General features: G+C 36.5%; 1 protein-coding gene across 1 annotated transcript in view; it reads right to left on the bottom strand.

Annotated features, from left to right (window-relative positions):
- Positions 1–7415: 7415 nt before the first annotated feature.
- Positions 7416–23870, bottom strand: part of SHISA9 (shisa family member 9) — a 188676-nt gene continuing 172221 nt past the window's right edge. The window contains exon 4 of the mRNA XM_085300338.1: positions 7416–7786. Within this exon, the coding sequence (XP_085156464.1) occupies positions 7416–7786 (371 nt within the window). The remainder of the gene's footprint in view (positions 7787–23870) is intronic.

Here is a 23870-nt window from a genome sequence, read left to right as displayed (position 1 = left end):
GAGGTATTTGTTGCTTAAAGAAATAATAAGTAGCAGGTAAAGTGCTACTCTGCAGAATTATGTCTATTATCATTGGCAAAGGTCTCAAACAATAATAAATACTGTGATCAAAATGTTAGTGTGAGCCCAAATACAAGGAAGAGCAAAAATGACAGCTGCATGCAGTAAAAAGAACTTGCTTCTGTGCAGGGTGTGCATTGACACACCTGCTGTTTGGTAGGCTTTGTTTTCTTGACAAAATGATCATGCCAATGACCACTCAAAAGGCTTGTGATCATTTCAATTTTCAGTTTTAGTTCTTAGCTAAACCTCAGAGCTCAGCATTTCTTCATGCACTCAGGTACTGGCTTGCTCTTTTCATTTACATGAAACAGAATAGAGGTGATAGTCTGCAGTTCTAGGCCTGTCTGAGTCTGAAGAATCCATAGCTTCCATTTCCTGCAAAGGGACCTTAAGCTATGAGATGAAAATGAAGAAAAAGCCTTGCTCTTGAAGCAGCACCATTATATAGTTGGAAGAGCAGGGCTCTGAGATAAGAAGGGCTTATGTCATTCAACATGCAGCCCTGGATTGTTCCAGCATTTTCTGTTTGGCAGATAATGGCATAGAAATAATTCACAGATCTAGGGTTGGGATTGATTTTTTCCTAATGTCAAGAAGTGTAATTGAAGGGCTTTAGTGGCTTTAGTGACAAGTATGTCTCCCTTGTGTTTTGCTGACCTACTAGAGCCACCACAGCTGAGTGAGGTGCATCAAGTTCTTCAAGCTAAATCTTCAGCAGATTTGCTTACTAGGTCCAGACTGCATGCTTGTGCAGTTACATGGTGTAACTAGTATTTTAATTTGATCCTGATTCTCATTAGTGCAGTTGGATGGGGAGGCAGGTCCTGGTTTAATACTCATGATCCAGATTGAGGTGGCAGGTATGAAGAAACCTTACTTGCAGGCTGAGCAAGTTAGTTTGGAAGTCTCACAAGCATAAGGCATGAAATGTTCCAAGAAATGTTTTTCATCCACTTTTCAAATTAGAACTGGATGTTGATGTTTACATTGGAATTTTTCCCCTGGCGTTTTAGCTGTAATAGTATTTGCTGGCTCTTTTTTCCCCCATCTGTAGGCTGAGATTAATGTGCTATTATGTCACATTTTTCAAATGAATTGATTTAGTGTTTTAGCATAAAACATTGAAGTTTATCTTCCCTCATTAGTCACACTCATCTGTCATTACCCTTCTAAACATGGTCCTGTGCAATGTATACCAGGAGAGCCAGCTGGGCTGATAGTGCAGTTTGCTAAAACAGAGCATGAACACTACAAAAGGTACACTCTGTGAGTAATAATCCAAGCTGCCAATGACAAATTCACATCACAGAGCCTCTCTCCTTAGCCTCTGCTTTCCTAGATGCAAGTTATGCACCCCTTGACATTGAGCCTGTTGTTGGAAAAAAAAAACTGTTCATCTATTGGAGAAACAGTAGAGGTAAGACTGAGTTCAAATCACAAGGCGCTCATTTAGACCTTCCTGCCTTTTTATGGACAGCCTGAAATATGAATTGCAGAGTATGACATGAAAAACCGTCTCGTGCATCACTTTAGATAGGTGGCAGCTAGAAAGAGTGGTCAGAATCTGGTAGTAATGTAATATAAATGTAATTCGTATCTTGTAAATTGGGACAGTGTCATGAATTATCTTCCGGGAGACTTGTGGAATAATGCCATTATATGCTACTTTTTTATTGGTAAGTTCATAGTTTTATCTATAGTTAGAAAACCTCAGATCTTGTCTTTCCAAACCTGTCTCATTTCTAGAGAATCAGAGTAATTACCAAGAATTTTCTGAGTAGTCCCTGATATTTAATACAGCCAACCATGTTAAAAATAATTTTACTCCTTTGATATTTTATTATTTATTTTTTTTTTAATTAGGGTTTAAGTGTATTCTAGTAGCTGTTTGTTACTGATCATGTCATGGTATTTTAGAAACGTTACCCAGAGGAAGTTGCTGTAAAACGTAAAAGGAACAGGGTTTATATTCAGTCTTTGTGGCTGAAAGAGCTTTTAATATCCAAACTTGTATGTGTCATACAAATCTTGAACTAAATCACAAAAGTTCTGAAGCCATATGTAATCAATAAGTGCAATAAAATGGCTTCTTACCCACAAAAATAACAATATTCACTTTTTAGTAATAGGATCCTCATCCTATATTCACACTGTCAACACTGGATAATATATGAAATGGTATAAACTAATACCATAATGTTTCCTGTCTTAATAGTTTTTAGCAAAATAAAATTATCCATGCTGAATAGAAAGATAATAGAATTACAGTAAAGACCTTATTTATCAGTGGAAGTCCTGTATGAATTTTAGTATGGGGCCAGAATTAAATAAAGTGCAGAGGATTGTGTGCAATATGAATGTGTGGACTAGGGTTATTTATTTAGTACCCAAAATCAATTACTATGCCATAAAAATAGAGCAAAGCTCTATAGCTTCTTTGCCCAGATCTAGTCAAATCTAAAGTTCAATCCTGGAGACACTTTGTAGGTAGACTATGGAATGCCACAAGACCAGATCCTCAATTTATTAAATCATCATGCATCTTTCTAGTTTTTGTAAATTAAGGAATATGATCAAAGGATTCATCCATGAGAATCTGACAGGGGAGTCTAAAACACAAAATTCAGACTTTTCTGTATATGGAACATCTTCACTTTCTTGATGATACACTGCACTACAAACAAAAAAGGTGTATCTGGGTTAATGTTGAAGAACCTTATTGAAGAAATGCTTAAGTGAACCCAAAACATTTTTTGCTTGTGATGACAAAGGTTTGGGCTGACATAAGAGGAAAAACAAATAGAGACACAAAAATTTAAACACAGGCCTTTCAACTTGTGAAAGGTGAGGGACTATGAAACGACAGGTTAGAAATCTGATTTCAGTGGTAGCAATGTGCTTATTTAGAGAATGACTAGGAGATTCAAAGACAGCTGCAGCTACGATACATTGGTCACGTCTAGGAATGGCTGCATGAAGAACGCAGCTTATTTTAGTGGAAGGAGTAAGCTGTAGTGAGAATGAGTAAATACTGGTGCCTGATGAGGCCTCAATACAGATCAATGCCAAATTTTCTAGCTATAGTATGTGCTATAGGCATAGTCTGCCCCAAGAGGCTTACAATGTGCATGAGACTGGCATGTTATCAACCCTCCATTATAGATGGAAAAGTGAGAACAAGTCCTAGAAAACAGGTGAGAAAATAATGGAGGAGTTACTAAATTAAATGGAGTGGCCACAGCTGAAGTTGGAGAGGAGAAAAGGTGTCATAAAAGCCCATAGGTGGTGATGGGGAGAGCTACAAGCAAGCTAAGTCCAGAGGGCAGATTTAGAGAAGATGCTTTTTTGTTTTTCTCCAAGAAGAAATTTTCAGTGATTTAGTGGTAAGGGTAATTGAAAGAATATGGTGCAAAGGAGAGGAATTCAGTGCAGTGGGGTGGATATCACAAGCAGAGGAAAGGAGAGAGGAATAGTTGAACAAGACTATGTTTGAAAATTGTCAGAGGAATCTAGGAGAGGGAAATGGAAAGGCGAATGAAAAAATCAGCAGGGGAGAAGTGAATATATGCAATCCACGACTTGACAGGATCAGAGGGATGCAATTTTGTGTCTTCCTAATTCTGAGTTATTCTGGGGGACGGCGAGGTGCTAATGTATATGAGAGCTCAGGAAACCTGTGTAAAGACTAGAGCATTCTATAAACTTTTTTTGGTATTGTGATAATATATTGGTAAGGCAGAAAATATTTTATTTTTTTCTATCTCTGCAAGAATCAAACTAATGCAGAGGCAGTTCTACCAGCAAAGTGATGATCTTTTTTGCCATCCCTGATTGCAGTCAAGAACTTACTGATAGAAGCAACATGTAATAGAGGGCTTGCTGGTGGAGCTGTGGGAATAACTTGTTTCTATTTCAGATCAGGCTTGTATTCTAGTCGACTCCCCAGGCTGCCTTGTTGCTCGCAATGTTGCCCTGAATTTTTTGAGCACTGAGGGCATACTCAGTATGTGTCTCTTGAGCCCTTTGGCAGAGTGGGGTTGCTTTTGTAGTTGTACCTGAGGTGCAGAAATTCTCCTGTAACTAGAAGTGGGGCTTTTATGGACTGTTTCATGGCACCCGTATAGGGATAGAATGAAAACGAGACTTTTCCTCTCTGTTTAAAATGGCTAACTCTAGCCACTTCTGAAATGATATGTATTCTCTGTGTGTGTGTCTTGGCTTCCTTGGAGATATAAATGAATTATTCAGAAAACTTGCAGCCATCCTGCACTAAGTAGCTACTGAAGCTAGGTATCCTGATTCCTTGTGCCTTCTAAACTTCATCCAACATTACTACAGCAGAGCAAAGAGAAGCAGCTGCCAAAGTACTCTCCTTTTGAGGTTCTGTTCACTGTCAAGTTTATGAGCCATTAAGAGTACTGAAAGCTCATAAAAGACCTTTCTGTTCCAGCTGAATTGGATCTCAGATGTTGTGTACGGGCTTTTCTGTAATAAATATATAAAAATTTTGTAGTGATATACACCAGTATGTCAAGTATTTCATCTCTGCTTACTGGGTAGTTCCAATCCTGGGATCCAGTTGAAACTTGGAGCAAAAATCTTGTGTATTTGTTAGGACTAGGATTTGGCCCTGTGCTTACCTATCTTCTCCACTCTCTCTCCCACCCCCAAAAGCTGTAATTAACTGATCAAGTGACACAAGTTGTATATGGTGCTTGGAGATTTACAGTGCACATGGAGCTTTGTGATGCATATATACATTTTATGTATTGTGTTGCATTGTATGTAACACATGCATATTTTACATGTGTAATGCACACAAATACAGCTGCTTTCAAAAGAAATTCCTGTTCTAGCAATGTCAGAATCAAATAATTAGTTTTGGCAAGATGAACCACACTGGCTACAGTAAAAGTCTGTAGAAGCTCAATAAATACTAAAAAATTGGCCCAATGGGGAAAAAAAAAAAAAAAAGGGGGGGGGGGAAAAGCTGAGAAATCAGCCAGCAACTTGGATTCACATAGAATCAATTTTATTGCCAGGTAAGAAATTCATATTAATATAGTGGATACATATGTTTACAAATAAACATTCTTAAAAAACAAACAAACATTTTATTGTAGGAAGTATTATTGGTATCATAAACTCTGTAGTTAACAAGTATTAACACGGGTTTACTTACAGAACATACAGTTACTAAAATATTTCCACATAAAATATGCTCAAGTTGCACGAAACCTGTGTGAATTAGAGTGCAGCTGTAATGTGTATCTAAAGCATATGGATTAACAGCAACATTCCATAAAAGGTCAAATTAAGTCAGCCAGTTGTGAAGGCAATAAAAATTAAAGGAATAAAAGTAAGATAATGGAGAATCTGGGTTGTGTGCAAAGTATTTGTCCCATGGGCTTTGTCCAGTTCTCATAGTCTTAAATATGACCATACAATTTAGTTTATGGAGAGATGCCCGTGCTCTCAGRATGCAAATCAGTCTTGAAGTGGCTAGAAAAATGGTCTCTCCTCTTAACCACACTTCAACTTCTTAGCCCTCACACCCTTCAGACTAAGAAGAAGCCCTACCTGTCAGTTGAGTACAGTAAGAAATGCCACTTTCAATTCTTCCGATTCCAACACTGTATGTTCTTACAGCGTAACGGTTCTCACTCCTCCTTGTATATTCTTCCAAAACTAATCTCAAGAACTGACAGCTGGTGAGAATGCAACTGCAGTAAGATAACTAATTAAGAGTTAGCTAAATTACTCACTTTGGGGGAAGGGCAGGAATTTAGGTGAAAGACTGTGTGTTGACTGGCATCAGGCTGTTTCAGCATTGCCTTCCCCTCCCAACTCTGTCTGTCTCCTTACGGATGTGCAGAAACCCTACAATTCTACGACTGCCAGGCTGCTAGAAGTGCCCAATTCTAAAATGATTTTACTTGTACAAACAAGGTATTCAACTCATCAGAGTCCCAGTCAAGACCATAAGTCCAATTGTTTGTTTATTTTAAACCCAGATTTCTTTGATTTCTGAGGCTAGTCTAGTAGCCTTTTCCACCAAATAGCCCACCAAAGGGGAACGCCACTATAGAAAGCCAAACAAGAGAGACAATATACCGTATAACATTTAATTGAATTACAAAGAAGAACTACTATGGCTAAAAGCAAATACAAAATGAGAGACTAAGAGGGGAAAAAGTTTAAATTGGGAAAATGGAGGGGCTAACTAAATAGTCTTGACTGCAACCACTGCGTGGAGGTGTAGTCCAGTTTCCCTTCTGGACAAACAGAGGAGGTCGAATAGGGAAGAACCCTCGTCATCCTCAGCAAAACATGAGGAGATAGCTTAAAGGAACAGAGGGGTCACTTTGAGGAACAAGACTGTCATTGAACAATAATAATACAATAAAGGCACCACCCACGTTTATTTTCAGTCTGAAGCAGTTGAAGATAGGCAAAACATTTAGGTGAAGAAAAAGTCTTGACAGTCTGCAAAGTGAAATTGTTACCATCTGCCTGAAAACAGGAGGACTGAGAGGGAATATTCTGATGCCCTTATTCCCCCAGCAGCTTTCTGTGTCATATGATATATCTCTTCTTATTTTGGAGATTCCCCAAAATTTCAAATCAAACAAAGTAAACTGAAATAAAATCTTCTGCTGTTTGTTATCATCCCTTGGAATTCTCTATAAATCAGAAAGCTCCCATATGCTTTTAATCATAACAGTCTTCACAAATTTCATGTGAAAGAGTCTTTTTGTCCCCTATTGTATATATATATTTTTTGCGCTTCTTATGGGATGATATGAAAGTACAATAATAGATGTTAGGGTTGTACCAAGATGTTTACTCTTGCTTTTTCACAGGTCTGGTGGTTATTGTTAGGTTTTATACAAAATTCCTCACTAGAGCAATATACTGCAGTATATTGTTGTCTCTCTTTCTTCCTCTGTCTCAAGGCAGGAACATAGTGTAAATGTTTAAACAGACATAAAGTTTCTATAGATTGTGCTACTTCTCATCATGGATTTTTAGTTTCAAGTAAAAAAAAAATCGTAAGGGTTTGTGTTCCATTGTGAAATACAAATGGAGTTTATAATTCAACCTTCAGTGTGTATTGCTGAATGGTATTAACCCACTCTTCGGCCTACAGTTGACTGGATACCAAGAATGTCCAGGTGGAAGTTCCTTTTTTCTTCCTTCCTTCCTTCCTTCCTTCCTTCCTTCCTTCCTTTTCCTTTTTCTTTCTTTTTATATTTTTAAATTTATTTTTTGCTTCTTTCAGTTTCGTTTGTGATGTGTGTGTGTTTGTGTGTGTTTTTGAAGGGCTTCATTTTTTAAAAAAGGGAAAAACCTCAAACAGTTACTTCTGTCTTGCTGTTAGTTATGAAGTATGGCTGTGGGCCCAAATAGTGCTGACTCCGAGTTGTCAGTGGATCGGTTAACGTTGGATCTCCTGCACCATACTTCCCCTTGTTTGTATATGCTTGCCGTCTAAGAGAGTGGTAGTTGGGATCCCAGGTCTTGTAATGGGTATTGTAAGCTAATGGGTGCGTGTGGATCTTCGTGACTTTGGATTTTTGCCCGTTCTGTTTGGCTGTGCTGCTGTCAGATGCGTATATTCTGTCTTCCTCTATGCGCACTGGATGGAGTGGCAAACTCCCCTTGGCAGCCAGTTCTGCAAGATGTCGGCGTTTAGAGTAGAAGTCATCGTTGACTTTGTCAGCTATTTGGATTTAAAAGGGGGAGAGGACAATAAGGAAAAGGTTATTTGGTTGCAAAAAACACTAAAAGCCATGCAGTTTATGATAGGTTGTGTACAGTTGCACCTGTGGTCCAGATAGAATTATAAGATACATCAGTAGAAGAAATCCACCCCTATGCCCTTTATTTTCTCTCTACTGCTTGTATCTTTTTGGATGACATTATGCTAAGTACTACATATGTGTAGACAAGACCTGTTGCCCTTTAGCAAAAGACTGTCCTTGCCCCAAAGCATTCAGGTCATGTTAGTATTTATTATTATGAGGCAATGTCCTAAGAATGTTACTTCATGTGCACTGCTTTTGAATTAAAAGCAACTTTTAGAAGGGCCTCTGTGATCAACTTTGGATACCCAGGAAATAAAGGCACTGCTACCTGATTCAGCTGATCACATTACTGTCTCTCTCAAACAGTGTGGGAAGTTTAGAATGTGTTTAGAAGTATACAAACTTTGTCTGAAACATAGAAGCATTCTGGAATGCCCTGTTGTAGCAGAGCATATCCCCTTAAGTGCAAGGGTGAAGTGGGTGTTTAATCAGCCAGTGGTGAGGTTGAACAGGAAAAGAGATTGGGCACTTCCTGCTAAATAGCTTAGACTGTAATGAAGAATGGGACCTGTTCTTCTAAATAGTTGAAAGTTCACTGGTGCTTTATGGGGCTGAAAATACTTTGAGTTGCTGAAGGTTAGGTATTCACATTGTGATTTTTATGGACAATGAAAATTTTAAATTCCAGGTCCTGACATCATTTTCTGGGTCTAGTGCCTCTCAGAAATAACAGCAATACCCTGCCGACAAATACTGCATTAAAATTCTCAAATTAGGATTTTGTTCTCTGCTGTTTTCTTGGCAAGTGTCTTCCAGTGAATGGTTTTGTTCAGTTTTAGCGGTTGTTACTGCTGGTATGTATTTGGCCTTGCTTAAAAATATGAACCATCCTCAGGAAGCTATAGGCATTCTGCAGCAGTGCAGCATCTCATTTAAATTTTGAGACTGTGCAGCAGGGGCTTAAGGGGAGTTTAACTCAATCTTTTAGAAGCTTGTCTTATACATGAAGAGGGTTTATTTCCGCTCTTCCAAAATCTAGAAATTTGATTTAAAATAGTGTTAAGTGTGTAGATTAATCAACMTGATCACATGTTAACCAGCAGTGTCCTGCTTTGAATATATGATTGTGTCAGCCTGGGTTTGACTTTTGGTGTGCCCCAGCTAGGTCCATCGATTTTCATTAATGCTACATCACACAAAGCTTCTCTGCTGAAGCCTTGTGCATCTAGATGTCTGCACAGCTCAGCACCTCTTTCTGTGATGATGATGATGATTTCTGGTTCATACGCTGTTTTTGTTTATTTTCTCTCTTTTTGTCTCTCTCCCTCAGCGTTGCTGAGAGGATTCTTTGGCTCTCTAAATTTTCTCCTTCTCCCTAGCTGTGAATTGGATCGTTGTGTGAAGGCAGTGAGTTACCTACAAGCAGCACATTAATCTTCAAAACAAGGTTTCAGTTCTGCATCCCTCTTGTCCTGGCCCCTCAACATGGGAGAATATTACCTATAATAGTTGCTGTTTATGGTCTCAGGGAAATTTTTATATAATAACTATGCAACTGGGCTTTGTTCGTAAATCTTTAAATTTGTCATTAACCAGTTTCCCCTCAGATGAACTGAAATTGCTTTTAAAGAGCTTATACTGTAAAATTAGGCTTTATATGCCTTACCTGTCTCCCTCTATCTCTTTTATCTTTTAATTGGAAAGTGAATTATTTTCTATAACATAGGGGTGCAATTAAAAAAAATGCATCTTCTCTTTTAAACAAATCACAGTGTAGATAATGGTGTGTTCTAATCTCAATACAAGATGTGCAGTTGCAATTGCTGATAGGCCTGTAATGTGTTACAAAGAAGATTTTCTAAGTTTTGCTCTTGTTTTAGGATTTTTTTTTCATTTAGAAATTTGTGATCTGAATAATCAAGAACTTGTATTTACTTCTCCTGGTAAGAACTTCTTACAGTTCTAAATATGAATTGTCCTACTTAATCTGTTGTTATTCACGGAACGCTGGAAAACAGCTTTATACATGATTTTAATAGAAACGAGGGTGAAATGCTATCTCTTGCTAATTTCTCATGAAGATCTGTGCTATGAAAAGGTCATTCAGAAAAATAGTTGCAGAAAAGGCATTGTGACTATACACCCAAGTATTGTATAAACTCACATCAAAGACGCTAGAGGTCAGCTGGTTAGAGGAGCAAGTTTCTCTGTCCTATGACTTAGACCATGCCTGTATACAAAAATTCACCCTAACTTGTGTAATTTAAATTCAGTATAGTTAATCATCTAGCTCCTAATATAGATATATTTGTCTGCCTATTTCATGTTTAAATTACTTTAATTTGCATAGGAAAATTAAAAAACTAAGCTAATCTCATGTAAGCATGGAGTAAATTTGTAAGTTTGTACTTCTAATTTGATCTCTTAAGTTACACTGCAGCAGTTTGTCTCACGTAACCAAGGTCTTTGATAATCAATTAAAACTTAAGTAATGACCTGTGTTTAGAAAAATAATGGTTGTGATGCACAGTTGTGTAGATAATGAGCTAAAATATATTGCAGTAACTTGTATTACCTGTCTTTTTTGATGACATTTTTATCTTATGTATGCCTAACTCAAAAAGGCCTCAAATAGCCCAAGCTATTTCCTTTTTATTATTATTATTATATTTTTTTTTATCAGGTGTTGGCTCTCTGAATTTTGTCAGACGCTAGATAGGTTACCCAGACCTCCAAATGAACTAAGATTAATGCCCTCACAGAAAAGTAAATTGTATTGCCACTTCCAATCCAATAAGCTTAACTATTGCATATCAACAATACTCCTAATGTGAAAACCAAGCTAGGAGAAATCAGCCTCATGAGGACTGTGCCTGTGATACATCTGTGGGGCTGCTTTTGCTCTTGCATATGCCATATTATGTATAAAATTTTTAGCTGTTTATTTCTTTCTTATTGAAGATCATACAGAAAGTGAAATGATTAATACTGTAAATATAGTTACATTAATAATTGTTTTAACCAATTTAATCCAAAGAGGCTTTCTAGGGACTTTCTCAACAATTGTGTGGAAGCTGAGACTGAAGAGAACAACCAGGCCTTGGTCTGTAAATATTAATCAGGAAAGTAAAGCAGAAAACTGGCAAAGGTATGGTAAATGGCCACCTTCTAYGTGGCAGTGGTAGTGCGGGAGAGCTGCTGTTTGTACCTGTGCTGATCAAATCAGACTTTCCAGGTTTTTACCTTCTTATATATGCCTAAGTAGTTAGTTTTATAAGAGAGTTGTAAAAAGCTGCACACGTGGTGAACTCTTTCTTTGGGTCCCCCTCTCCCCTCCACACCTGGAGATTGCTTATATATTTGATCTGAAGGGTTCAGAGGTAACTGAAAATTACTGTTGGTTCAGCTTTTCATGGAAGTTTAGAGCTTTCACAGCTGTGAAATTGCTGTTGGCTCTGCAAAACTATGGCAAAACCACTTGGCACTCTAGCTGCTATTCTTTTCCTATCCTCCGTGGAAAGACTAAGTCCTTTGTCTCATATCTTAATCCACTGTTGTATGGCTAGTCTATTTTAGAAACTTTCTAGACTACTTTAGAAGGGGGCTGGATAATTGTACTTTGGGATTTTGCTGTTATATTTCTTGCAAGGAAAAAAGTGTTGAGAGGAGTTGGGAATGGCTGTATATGTATGTATGTATGTATGTATATGTTAGGAAAGTGTTTAATATCTTCTRTTATCCTCCACAATCTCACACACTTGAAAACTAGAAAATAGTTGAACTAATTTTAATCAAATTTTATAAAATTAGTCAAATTCTGGCAGGCACTAAAAAAAATATTTAGTATTATATAAATTTAAGTTCAGTTAAAATAGTTCTAAGGAGCTAGAAAATTTGAAATTAGATTTAGAAAATATATAAATTTTGTTTGAAACCTTCCCTGGAAGTTGTCAAAGCATTTCAGAAAAAYAGATACTTAGTCTAGTATAGATGCATATAGTTTAGAAGCAAACCTACTTTATTCATGCCCTAAATAGATCTGTAAAGCATGATAATATTTTATTATACTCTGCTTATAATTTTATTAGGAGCTGGATAAAAATGCACTTATAATTTGATTTTTCCTTTAAAACAAAACTCGCAAAATCTTCTAAGTTCTACTTAGAATAAAAAATTAATATTAATTGGTATTAAAGTTTGTATTATATAGATATCACTGAACTTCTCTTAGAGTTAAGAAYGCAGAACAGATCTCAGAAGACTTTTGGAATGTGAGTTTCCTCTCACTCCATGCAATATGCCACGTATTTTAAGTGTTTATTGGTAAATTCTGTTTTGGTAACTTCTGTGATGCATGTACTATAGTGCCTAGATGATCGTGTTGATGTTGACTGTAAAGAGTGTTTCTTTTATTTTTTTTTTTTTTTAGCTTTTTTCTTAAAGTCGAGTTCAAATTCTTCTGGAAGTATATTTTTAATTTAAAAGCACTTCAAATTCATTTCCACTTTGTCCCAAATACACTAATTTTATAATAAAAAAAATCCAAATTACAATTTGTAATTTTACTGTCAACTAACTTTTGTTGTTAGAAAGTTGTTAGAAAGTTTTGTTGTTAGAAAGACATGAAATTTTCTACCCTTCAAGTTACAAGTATAGGCATTTTCACTGGAGATACATTACTGTATTTTCCAAAAGGCCACTTTCTATTGTTTGTTTGAACTTCATAGCCAAGTATAAAAGTAGGTCGTAGATAGGCTTTCTTCTAGTCTAAGAGTGAGATATGTGAGCTGTGTTTCAGCTTTCGTTTTAGCTGAAGTCATTTGACCATAGCAATTTTCATTATCTTTTAGTCCCTCTCTGCAAGTGTGATTTGATTCTTTGCTCATTCTTAAAGTAGAAGAGAGGAGCACATAGAACGACATTTTAGCTCATTAAAGTTGTTCTATATGTAGCCTTGAGCCAGTGACTAAATCCTGCCCAGCTTCTTTGTGAACATGCAGGATTAATGAAAATACCTGCTCTCAGTCTCTCTCCCTCTCCCTCCCCCCCCCACCCCGAGTACACACATAAGCAAGCAGAATTGTGATGCTGTGCTTTAAAGTTCTCCAAGAAGTTAGGAAGCCCCTGGCACAGGACCTTAGCACAGGACCCATAAATGCAGCTGCAGGCTAAACAAATCTGGCTAAGGAAGCACTGCAAGAAAGGAGGGAGGCAAAGAGCAGGAGTGTGGCTAGCCAGCTGGGCCAGGGCAGTGCTCCCTCCCTTGGGCAGCACTCCCTTGGGCTGGAGAGCTTCCCCTCCCCTCCAGCTGTGCACCAGGCTCTGTGTACTGTGCTCTGCAGCCTTTGCAGGCCCTTTGTCGTCAAACCTTCTGGAAGAATTCTGCTTTCTTAGTTTTGCTGCTATACAATTTGACATACACCCTCTCCATCCTGGGGGTAACAGTGTAAATGGCTAATCCTGGGTTTTCCCAGCAAGCTTTTGCACATCAGTTATGAATGTTCTGCAAGATTGAGTCATTCTTTTACTAATTTCCACTTTTATATATATAATTTGGCATTAAATGGTTCAAATAGAGGCATGAACACACCTGTAAGTGATTATTATAGATACAGTACATCCCTCAAAATCCAGTTCTCAGCCACTAATGCAGTATACAATGGAGACATTAGTGGTGCATTGGATTGCACTGTGGAAATTACTAACATTTGTTTTACTGGTATTTTTCATCTAATGTTTTAAGTTCTTTAAGATGGGCATATTTTAATTATGCATGGGCATACTTCAACATAGACACATGTCAAAAATGAGTGGCAGAAATACCATCTCAGCAAATATGTGGCAAAAAAGCATCCATAAAACAAAATCACAAATTGTGGAAAAAACGTTTTGACAAGTCTTGAAGCAGCCTGTGTTCTTACATATTGACTAGATTATAGTTGTTACAAGACCACTGTGCTAGGCTCCAGTGCAAATAACCTAGTGCTAATGTAGTGCAGAAAAATTTTAGTCATTTCTAATTTTCAAATCTAGTAAAGATTCAGAAGAGGTAAAGTTGAGCATGGTTTTGTATCATTTTCCTTTTTTATCAATAAAAGCATATTTACAGTATTTTAATGCCAACTACTTTAAAAATTACCCATGAATTTCAGAAAGTTCATTTTCCTTCTTAACTAGTCACTATAAGTATTTTGTGGACTTTAAGGATAGAAAGAGATGTTCTGGAGTTACAGGATGGATTATTATGTGGCCTTAGATATGTAACTTGGCTTTCTGCTACCCAGGTTTTCACCAGCTATAAAATGAGCTATTAACACACTGGAGGAGGTAGTTAAGTATTATGAAGATTAATTGCTGTTTGTAGAGTATACTCAGTTTTCGGATGAAAGACACTGTAGTAAAGTGCCTATTGCGTTTGGCTTCTGTATATAAATTGGTAAAATAGGATTTATAGATACCACTGTCATGTTTGCAAAAGGAATAAAGAATTAGAATTGCAAAACTGGCAAATGAGCAATGGTAGAATAAGGGCTTTAATTCTGAATGCTATCCTTTGTTTCCCTCCCTCCATTCTTGGCAGTTAATTATACAAATGTTCTCAATTTCAATATTTTCGTAAGATTTTTACTCCTTTAAGGTAATACAAACCCAATTTTGGTTACTGTTGTGGCTTTTCGCCTGGAAAAAATGTTGAAATACAAACATTTTATAACCCCAAATGTGGTTTAAAACAGGTGCTTGCCGGGGAGGAAATCTTGAGCTTTTGTTCCTGCTGTGAATGAAATGTGTAACTGATAAAATGTAGAAATAGGGTGAGGATCAAAAGCAGGACTCCTCTTTCTTAACTAAGTGCCTTAACTATTCAGCTAAAAAGAGGTTTTCGCTTCCTAGTCTGATAAATTTTGAATTTTATTTCAAGGATATAAATCTAGGTGGGGACAATGCTGGTAGAAGTTGGGACTACTGTAGAGGATGTAGATTTAAACCTTACTGAGTTGGAAGAAAAATAGAGCCATGGAGCTGTCATCTAGAAGGTTGATCACAGCACTACTCACTCATGTCTGAATCCAGCGATGTCTTAAAAAGTGGCTACAGCTGTTTGTTTTATGATCTTGGCTCTGTCACAATCTGTTAAATGTGTCTGACTGGGACTCTTCAGATGCAGGCCTCTGCCTTAATCCTGAATTCTATTTTGATTTAGAAAGGAGATGGGTACTAAGCTGCTTGAAATAGAGAAGTTGGGGAAAATTTCAGTGAATTTAGTCACCTACAGGTTAGGTGGCCAGAAATGAAAGAGCTATCAATGGCATTTTTTAAATTCAAGTTTCACCATTCTGCCTTAATCTGTCAATAACAGAGCCAAGCTTTGATCTTTTTCTGATGATCATCCATGAACAAACTTGAGAGTTTCATGTATTTGTTCTTAATCCACAATTATATAACAAAACTACATAAGCTAGTAAATTGCTTTCTATCTAAATACCATGGGTGAAATTATGTCATTGAAAATCGGTCGCAAAAGCCCCTTTGGCTGTTACAGGAACAAGATTTCTCAGTGTGCTTGTTTGAGTGTRTGCTATCTGTGCTGTGAAGTACCCCTAGAGCTATGTAACATTGTCCTGATCCCTGTGTTAAGTAAYCTTCAAGGTGGTCGTATAAACACTTTTGGCACAAGCGGTCGTGTGAATGTTCATTAGCATTGTGTGATGCTTTCTCTGTCTGTCAGAATACTTACAATAAAATATCTTCTTATAATTTTTTTCAGTTACAAGTATTTCTGTGTGGAAATTAAAACTCCATAAGGAGGTTTTGGATAATCATGAAGCAATATTTTTCACTCTTTCCTCAGCAAAAGTACACTGACAATCCTCTTATCTTTGATCCAAAAAATAGTTCTGAATCCTTGGACCACTTCTTACAGATAGGATAGAGGTGAAGAATCCTGAAAGATAATTATGTGCTGCAAATTTTGTGAAAATAGGCACCGAGGTAGTGAAAAAAAACTCTCCCAAGGGAGAGAGGAGAATCCCCAGAGGAATGAGTTTTGAACAAAACTCACAAAGCTCAATGGGAGCTCACAGTCAGCTAATTGATACAGATGTATAGGAAACCTCAGTTCTCTACTCAGGTTTCACAGAACTGGCGGTTATTTGGACATATTTTAAGGATGACATAACAGAGCTTTATTCTAGCCACAAAGAGATTGCCTTCCAAATTTAGCACTGGAGATGCAAACAGCAAGCAAATGAAAGTGCTGAGAACAAGATAGCAGTGAAATGACTACACTGATAAAACAGATAACAGCTACAACATGCTAATTAGCTATTTGTGATTATTTTTTGTGTCATAGTAAAGCTATGTCTATGTAATTTTTAACTATTCATAATAAGACTTCCCTTCCAAAGCTATGTCTTTGCTTAGATTTTAGTGTAATTACTTAAAGCTAGGAAAACCTTGCATCTCTATTTCTAAGTAGTCAAAGTTAAAACTCAAGGAAAGAACCACGGCTAATGAATCTTCGCTCAAAGATAACGCTATAATTTATCCCTGGGAACTATTAAGACACTGGCTTTGGTTGTGCTGTTGATCACGTCTGTGTGTGTATTGCTTCATCATTTGCTCTCTAAGACAATATGTTCAAATAATAGTATAATCAAACACATTTCTGATGTTAAAGTAAAACAGATAACTAGTGACCCACTTTTTAATTAAGTGGTTTACCAATCATCACAGAACATAGCAGAATTTGTTCTGTATTTGCCTAGCACAGAAGCAGTTGGAAAACAGATTACAGCTGAGTGTTGAAGGTAGACACGACCCTGCTCATGTAACTCCAGCAGTGGACAGGATGACATGATACACTTGTACATTCTGGTGAGGCCAAGGGGAAGTGACATAGTGCCTTTGCGGTTGGTCGCTAGCTGTTCTTGTCCCTTGGGGGCATTGAAGTGGCTACATGGAAGTTAGAGCAACTATAAGCCATCATGAATTCCAGGAAAGGGCATAAGACATGAAATAACTTTTGCATCCCTCCCTTTCCATTTTTATATCAAGTACTGCAAACACAGAATTCCAGTTGCTGTGCATTCAATTCTGTCCTAAGTCCTTTCCTTTGCCAAAATTCTGCTAGCTTGTCTTTATTTGACGAGTCATAAAAAAGGAAGATATGTCTGTGGATTCTTTCTCATGATTTTTATTCTTTATTACTGAGAGGTATTAAGCAAAGAAAAATACATAGTGCTCAGAACCAGACATAAATTAATTTCATAATTTTAGTAGAACCTGCTGTCTGTGGCTCTGTTGTTCCTATCCTGGCCTGCTTTACCACTGTATTTACATATTTCTCATAGTGATCTGGAGAGAGACCAAGCATGAAAAGACATATCATAACGTGCTTTTCTTCTGTAGATGTTGTTTGAAACAAGCTTGTCCACCTCCAGAAACATTCTGTTTTCCAGTAAGATAAATTCTACTTTCATGGAGAAATGAAGAAACATAAGTATGTAGGCCCAAACATTTCTTCTCTTTTATTGATTACTTTTATGACAGTTTCTGCCAGTCTGAAGAGGCCAGAGAATATTTCTGGTTTTTGAAATATATTAGGAATGTTTTAGAATACAGATGTAATTAGACTTGGTAACTAGAGCCTCCAGTCTCAGTAATGTTTTCTTTATCCAGCACGGACAGCAAAGGCTGCTGCTTGGCTGAGGATACTGAGATAGAATTTGATTAACTCCTCAGGCACTAGACATGGTGAGTGCTACCTCATGTATTTGGTTACATTTCCCCAGAACATCAGAATGCCCATGTGTCCATAAACAGAAGCAGTCTTCTATYGAAGTCTCAAAAAACATAGCATAAAAGATGGGTTTTTTTCTCTTTAAAAACATTTATTTACTTTGTAATATTGAGCAGGTTTCTCTCTGGACATGTAAAGCAGCTTGTCCAATGGGGACTGCATTGATTTACATGGTATTAAATTGCAAGTATTTATAATTCAATTTTACAGAGTGCTGCAGTGATGTCATGGTTTGCTTCTGGTCAGATTACTCCAGGCACTTACTCATGTGTTGTACCTAACACTGAGACCAGTGAAATGCAGAATACTTGTATCTAATGAGTATAAGAGAGAGAGAGAGCATTTCTGACCTACTACAGAATAGATTCTGTCAAGATGGAGATAAAACAGTGGCTGCGTCATGTTAAACTAAATTTAAATTTGTAGTTTTTTTTTTCAGGAGACCTGAAATCTCTTATATGCAGATAGATAGATCAAGGTTACACTATTTTTGCTATATCCTCAAGCAATTTAATATTTTAAACTCAAGTATCGAGATATTAAGTTACTATTTCAGTATCACACAATGGATGATAAACTTGAGAGGGAAATAAGACTGCTAGTTCTGTGCTTGAACCGATGGATGAAATTGTAAAAGAACTCTAAGAGAATTATGTATTCAGATCTCTGAGGTTTCTTTGAAAATGCAAGCCAGTGGCTATCCTGTAACTGTAAATCTGGTTTTCCATTATTTTCGTTCCTAGAGGCTGCTAAGCTCATGTTCTTCCATGGCATCTACAATGGCAAATAAACATGAAAACTTCTGCTATGAAATATTTATTTAGTTTTAGCTTATTTAGACATATTTATCAGTATGAGTTTTACTGGAAACCTTACATACAGCAAGAAAACTTGGCTTTTGAAATGGAAACTATCTAATCAGTCATGCTGTCATGCTTACTTCTGAATAAAGCATTACCACAGCATAAAGAGATTATAGAAAATGAGGGTTTGGGTTGCTTTCTAAAAATACTGTCCAAAGACAAAGAGGTTAGCATATTAAGAGATTTGTTTAAAAAGTTTCTTCCACTTCATCCATATCTTAAGTATATTTGCTTTTTTGGAAAACTCCGTGCCAAAAATTTACAGCAGTGCTTTTTTACACCAGAAATAATATGAAATTGTTTATAATCCTTTTTGTTGGGTGAGAACTTACTGTTTGTTTAAGGACAGGGCTTCCTAGGTTTTTCAGGAGGACTTTGCAGTTCTGCCTTTGCAGAGTAACTGTACACTCCTGTGCAGTAACAGACTTCACTACTAAACAATTGTCTAAACAACTCAGCCAGGCCATACGCAGCTCCTGGGGGTGGACCACAAGCCAGGTGGACTGTCCTGGCCAGTTGCACTGCACATTGTATGGGTCACAGAGGAAAGCTTCACTGTGCTCTGGAATGTGATTCAGCATCTAAAAATACATGTTTATTTTCCTCTAAAAATGTCAATTTATCTTACTTAACATTAACTGGAAAAGCTGTTCTATTCTGGACCACATTTATTGGTAAGGATAATGACTCTTGTCATGAGCCTGATTTCTGAACAGTTTTTTCTCCTCACTGTTAGCATTCTTCTATGTGCTAAATTTCATTTTCAGTGTTCATATTTTTTTATTGGACTCTTTTGTTTTGTTTAGTATACTGCTGGTTATAACTCTTTAACGTGTATCTGAATTRGCTACAAATACTCCTGTTTGCAATGTTTTAGAAAGCTGCATGAGGACACAGAAGACCAAATTCAGGTCTCTGAATGCAACTTACATAGTAAAGACATACTGTAATGCCAAAAGAAAGCTGTGTTTTTCTGTCTTTCAATTGGCAATGTACCAGATTTGCACAATTATTTCTTTACATARGATGTGGCCTTCAGGATTTTTGAGTAACACTAGTTAAATGAAAAAAAAAGTCACAACAATAGAAATAACTGTTTTTACAGGAGTAATTTTTATTTGATCTGTTTCTTAACTATTACAATTTTTCAGCACTCACTGTTCTGGATTCAAGCCAAGTTTTTTTAAAAACTAACTGTTGTATTTCTTTTAAAGAGATCACTTTTTCAGTACTTTTCTAATAGAAGGACTCTCTTTTAAGAGTGAATAATTACGTGATGGCAAGAAAATTAGAAAGTATGTCCCTAGCTGTATTTACACACATTCAATTCTAGACTTTTCTTGTACTTTCCTACTTTTGTGGAATTTCTATTATGAAAGTCTTTCATTTGTGCATAATTTTCAGAGGTTTCCAAACCCTTTTGTCAAATCAGAGATGTGTGTCAGACTGAAAAGATGAAAGGTTCACTGGCAATTGCCAGACTTGCCCTTTCAGAAGAAAATCTGTTTCATAAGATTTTCACACAAATTGGGAGCACTCAAAGCCAAAGCTGAGCCTATTATGAACAGAACCATGCATACAGCAAAAGCATTCTTGACAGTCTAGGAAGAGTCGGTRAAGAAGGATTCTTAACCGGATATTTAATAGTACAGACATACATAAGGCTTCTGCCATACTAGAGTATTCAGCTCCCACCTGTACCTTCCTTGCCAGGAACTGTAATTGTAACCATCACTTGTGAAAATGAGAACCAACAGCATAAGGCTGTTGGAGCTCAGCTACAAAATCTACCTTCCCCATTATGATGGGGATTCTTGCAGGGGAAAGCGAACTTCTTACACAAATACCTTTCATAGCCTAGAAAGCTTTGCAAACTTTCTTGCAGTAGAATTTACTAGTTGAATTTAAGGTTGTCATTATGTCGCGAGAAACTGATTTTTTAATGGGGAATTTTGATGTTGTAGTAGCACAGCTAATATATGAAAGATTTATTTTTTTTTCAGCTTTTCTTTTCCTCCTCTTGYCCTCCTTCAAAAAAAGTAGCAGGGGAAGAACAGTGCACATTACAAATCATGTCATTGCTCTTCCTCTTTCCATGCCTTAAACCCTTTGTTATTATAGTATAAATGTGCAGGAGTGATCTCTGTGGCTTTTATCTGTGTAATTTTTTCTTAACTGTATTCACTCTCTTTAGAACATCCTTTACTGAACTGTAATAGCAGATACATAAGGGTTTATTTATATTATTTTTTTATTTATATTATATTTTTAATTAGAGGTTCATTCCTTTCATTTGTCTTACTGGTCTTCATTGATTCACAAGGGTGGTTTTTTGAAAAAAATCACACTACTGTACCTGGACATATATCCACGTCCAAAGCTTAAGACTATCAAAGCTTCTCTGGTTTGAGGTTGCAAATTTGGTTAGAACAAAAACCATATTATTTGGTTACTTAAATATCATTGCAACAATGTAATCCTCATAACGGCTTTAAATGATCAAGCCAAGCCTGTGTGCACCTTCATACCACAAACAATGTAAATGCAATATATGTGAAAAAATAGTTTAAAGCTCTGTTGTCTGCATGGAGGATGATTCTAATATACTTTGAAGGAGTAATATTTAAATACAGAAATAACCAGTAGAACTATGAGATATAAAGTATGAGTTGGAATCTATTTCTCACCAAATTTGTTTTTCAAAATCAAAATTCATAAATTTAGCCCTGGATTAAATCTACTGATTACAGTGCAATTTCAGAACTCTGTCTCTCTGGCTTGTCTTTCGTTCTTCTTGCTCTCTTTGGTCACTTTTTGTGAAAATTTAAATCAAACCCCTTCCTTAAAAAGACACTTTTCATTTTCACATTTTGCAATTTAGAAAGAAAAAATCCTGCCGCAAGATTTTGTTAATTATAACCTGATTTCTCTATGAATATTGTCAGCATGAAAGAATATTCAGTGAATAAAAGTAGGGTTCCTGAAAGCACCTAGTTAGACTATATAGCCCCTAGTTAACTTAATTCAAGGAAATTCCTTCAAGATTTTTTTCGCAGAATTCATTCAAAGTTAACTCTTTGAAATCATTTAGAACTTAACCTTCATATGATAAGAGTAGAATACTTCCTAAACAYTGCAGCTTTGTAAAAGTGATGATGAACTTGAAACAGATTCTCCAAATCTGTTTATTTTATGAAAAATGTCTATGATGGGTGTTTGGATCTCCAGTATACTTGTACACTATAATCATTAGGCACATCTGGGAATCAATCATGGACTATCACATGCTGAGCAGCTGTATGAAACTCATACAGCAGAAGTATTAGGTGAAGTGAAATTTGCACAGCTAACAGTCTGTGAGGAAAGAAAGAGAGTATGTTTTAAAACAGCCAGTGTAATAATCARTGTGTAGTCCCCATAATTGAACTTAAAAGTCATTCTTCAAACTAAATCTAGATAATAGCTGCGACCCCCAAATATCGCTATTTATATACAAGTATTAACAATTGTTTTCACATTCTCTAGAAACAGTCCCTCCTTTTAAATAACCAATAGATGARTCTGCCCTACAGAGTGAGGAGAATGGTTATATGTTGAGCATGTCTGCACTGCAAAATAAAATAGTTACTGAGAAGGATGGTTAAGACAGGTTGCAAGTGAAACCTTGCAAAGCATTGTCAGACTTCGGCTTTGCTTGATCTGAGCTTTGTTTTGTATTGGTTCACCTGCTCCARTTTTTACTTAGCAATATAGTCTGAGCATAGACTAATATTTTTCACTTTATTTGTGTCCTCATATCAGTAAAATCAGTCCTTAATCTGTAAAAACTCTAGTGTATAATTCATTAATAACTAGTGGAAATAGGTTTGAAAGAGTCATGGTTGATTTAGATTTACTAGGTTCTTTCCTCTGGCCACCACTGATCTCAATAGATGGAAATAAAGCTGGTTGTTGTTAGCCTATTGCTTCTGAAGGATACTATCATTAGTCAAACACAATAGAGGAACCTRAAAGACTACCGTTATTTAGCAGGCCACCTGGACTCATCTTGCTGTTATTTTAGACCTACATGTTGTGTGTCTTGTGAAAAGCAGACATGGAGAAAATTTGTTTTACTTTGTTTTGATCCATTCTCAAATAAGGATTTTAAAATTTAACTAGCTGTCAGTGAGCCAACATGATTTTCAGTGGGAGAGTGATTTCTATATGAAGTGTAATTATAAACAGATAAACAAGTGGCATTTATAATCTGAACTTTTATGACTTCATTGGTGAGTGTTTCACATTCGCTGTTTTAATATATATGCTGATAATAAGAAATAACAGCTGTTTAAAAATAATCCATCACAGGGAACTTTGGTGGAAGAAATGTCGGTTTCAAGCACAGGAATTAGATGCCTAGTTTTAAACTTGCTGTTTTGTCATGAAAAATTGATTGAAAATTTGACAGATCCTTATAAATATTTTTTATCCATGATAAAACAAGGCAGTGGATGACAAATAGTCAAAATAAATTCACTAGATGATTTTAACTTAGCAAATTAAAAATCTGGAGAGAAACTTAAGCTAAATTGACCTGAAGGCTGAATTTCTGTTCTCTCTCTCAAGCTGAATGCTTGACAAAATGAGACAACATAAAAGGAAGTGCTTATGAGCACCTTATTTTGGTATTAAAACTACTGCTTTTTAAACAAGCGTTGTTTGTAATTTCCTCCCAGCAGCCTAGATATTGCTTCCGCTAAGAACCACATATCCCCAAAGAGTTACTTCTCACAGCTCTGTTCATTTGCTAAAGGATAGCATGGGCAATGGCTGTTCTAATGTCTGATTACTTGCGGGATAATTCCCCAGCACCAGAAAGAACATCACCCCACAGATAGTATAGTAAAATGTTATTTGTTAAAAGGCTGTAAAAGAAATCAAAAGTGATCTTCTCTGGGATACTGAGGCTTTGCGTAGATAACATACTGATAAAATAGTTAAAATATAGCAACTGTCCACTGGAAGAAGAATTTAGTGTGCTGTATACTGAAGTAGAGAAATGTTTTGATCAAGAATCTGCAGCAGGTTTATTTACCTGTGACAGAGTGTCTATGGGTATCAGTAACCAGTTTGGTCAGTGAAGGAGAAAAAAAATAAATGATTCAATGTGAGCAAGAGCAGGTCTTGGAAGTCTACACAAATGAGGTAGGATGTGAAGTTTTGGGAGTCTTAGTAGAAAGACATAACTGGAATCAAGTGACGCAGGCAATTCATCTACTTAGGAAATGAGAACAGCACTAGCAGGGGTTTGGTGAAGTGAGGTTTACTAGTGAAGGCTTCTTAGAATTATTTCTT

Source organism: Rhea americana, unplaced genomic scaffold (genome assembly GCF_003343005.1).
Source record: "Rhea americana isolate MKP2758 unplaced genomic scaffold, rheAme1 scaffold_10, whole genome shotgun sequence".
NCBI classification, from domain to species: Eukaryota; Metazoa; Chordata; class Aves; order Rheiformes; family Rheidae; genus Rhea; species Rhea americana.
Note: the sequence above shows the minus strand (reverse complement) of the source record. Positions and strands in the feature narration are given on the sequence as shown.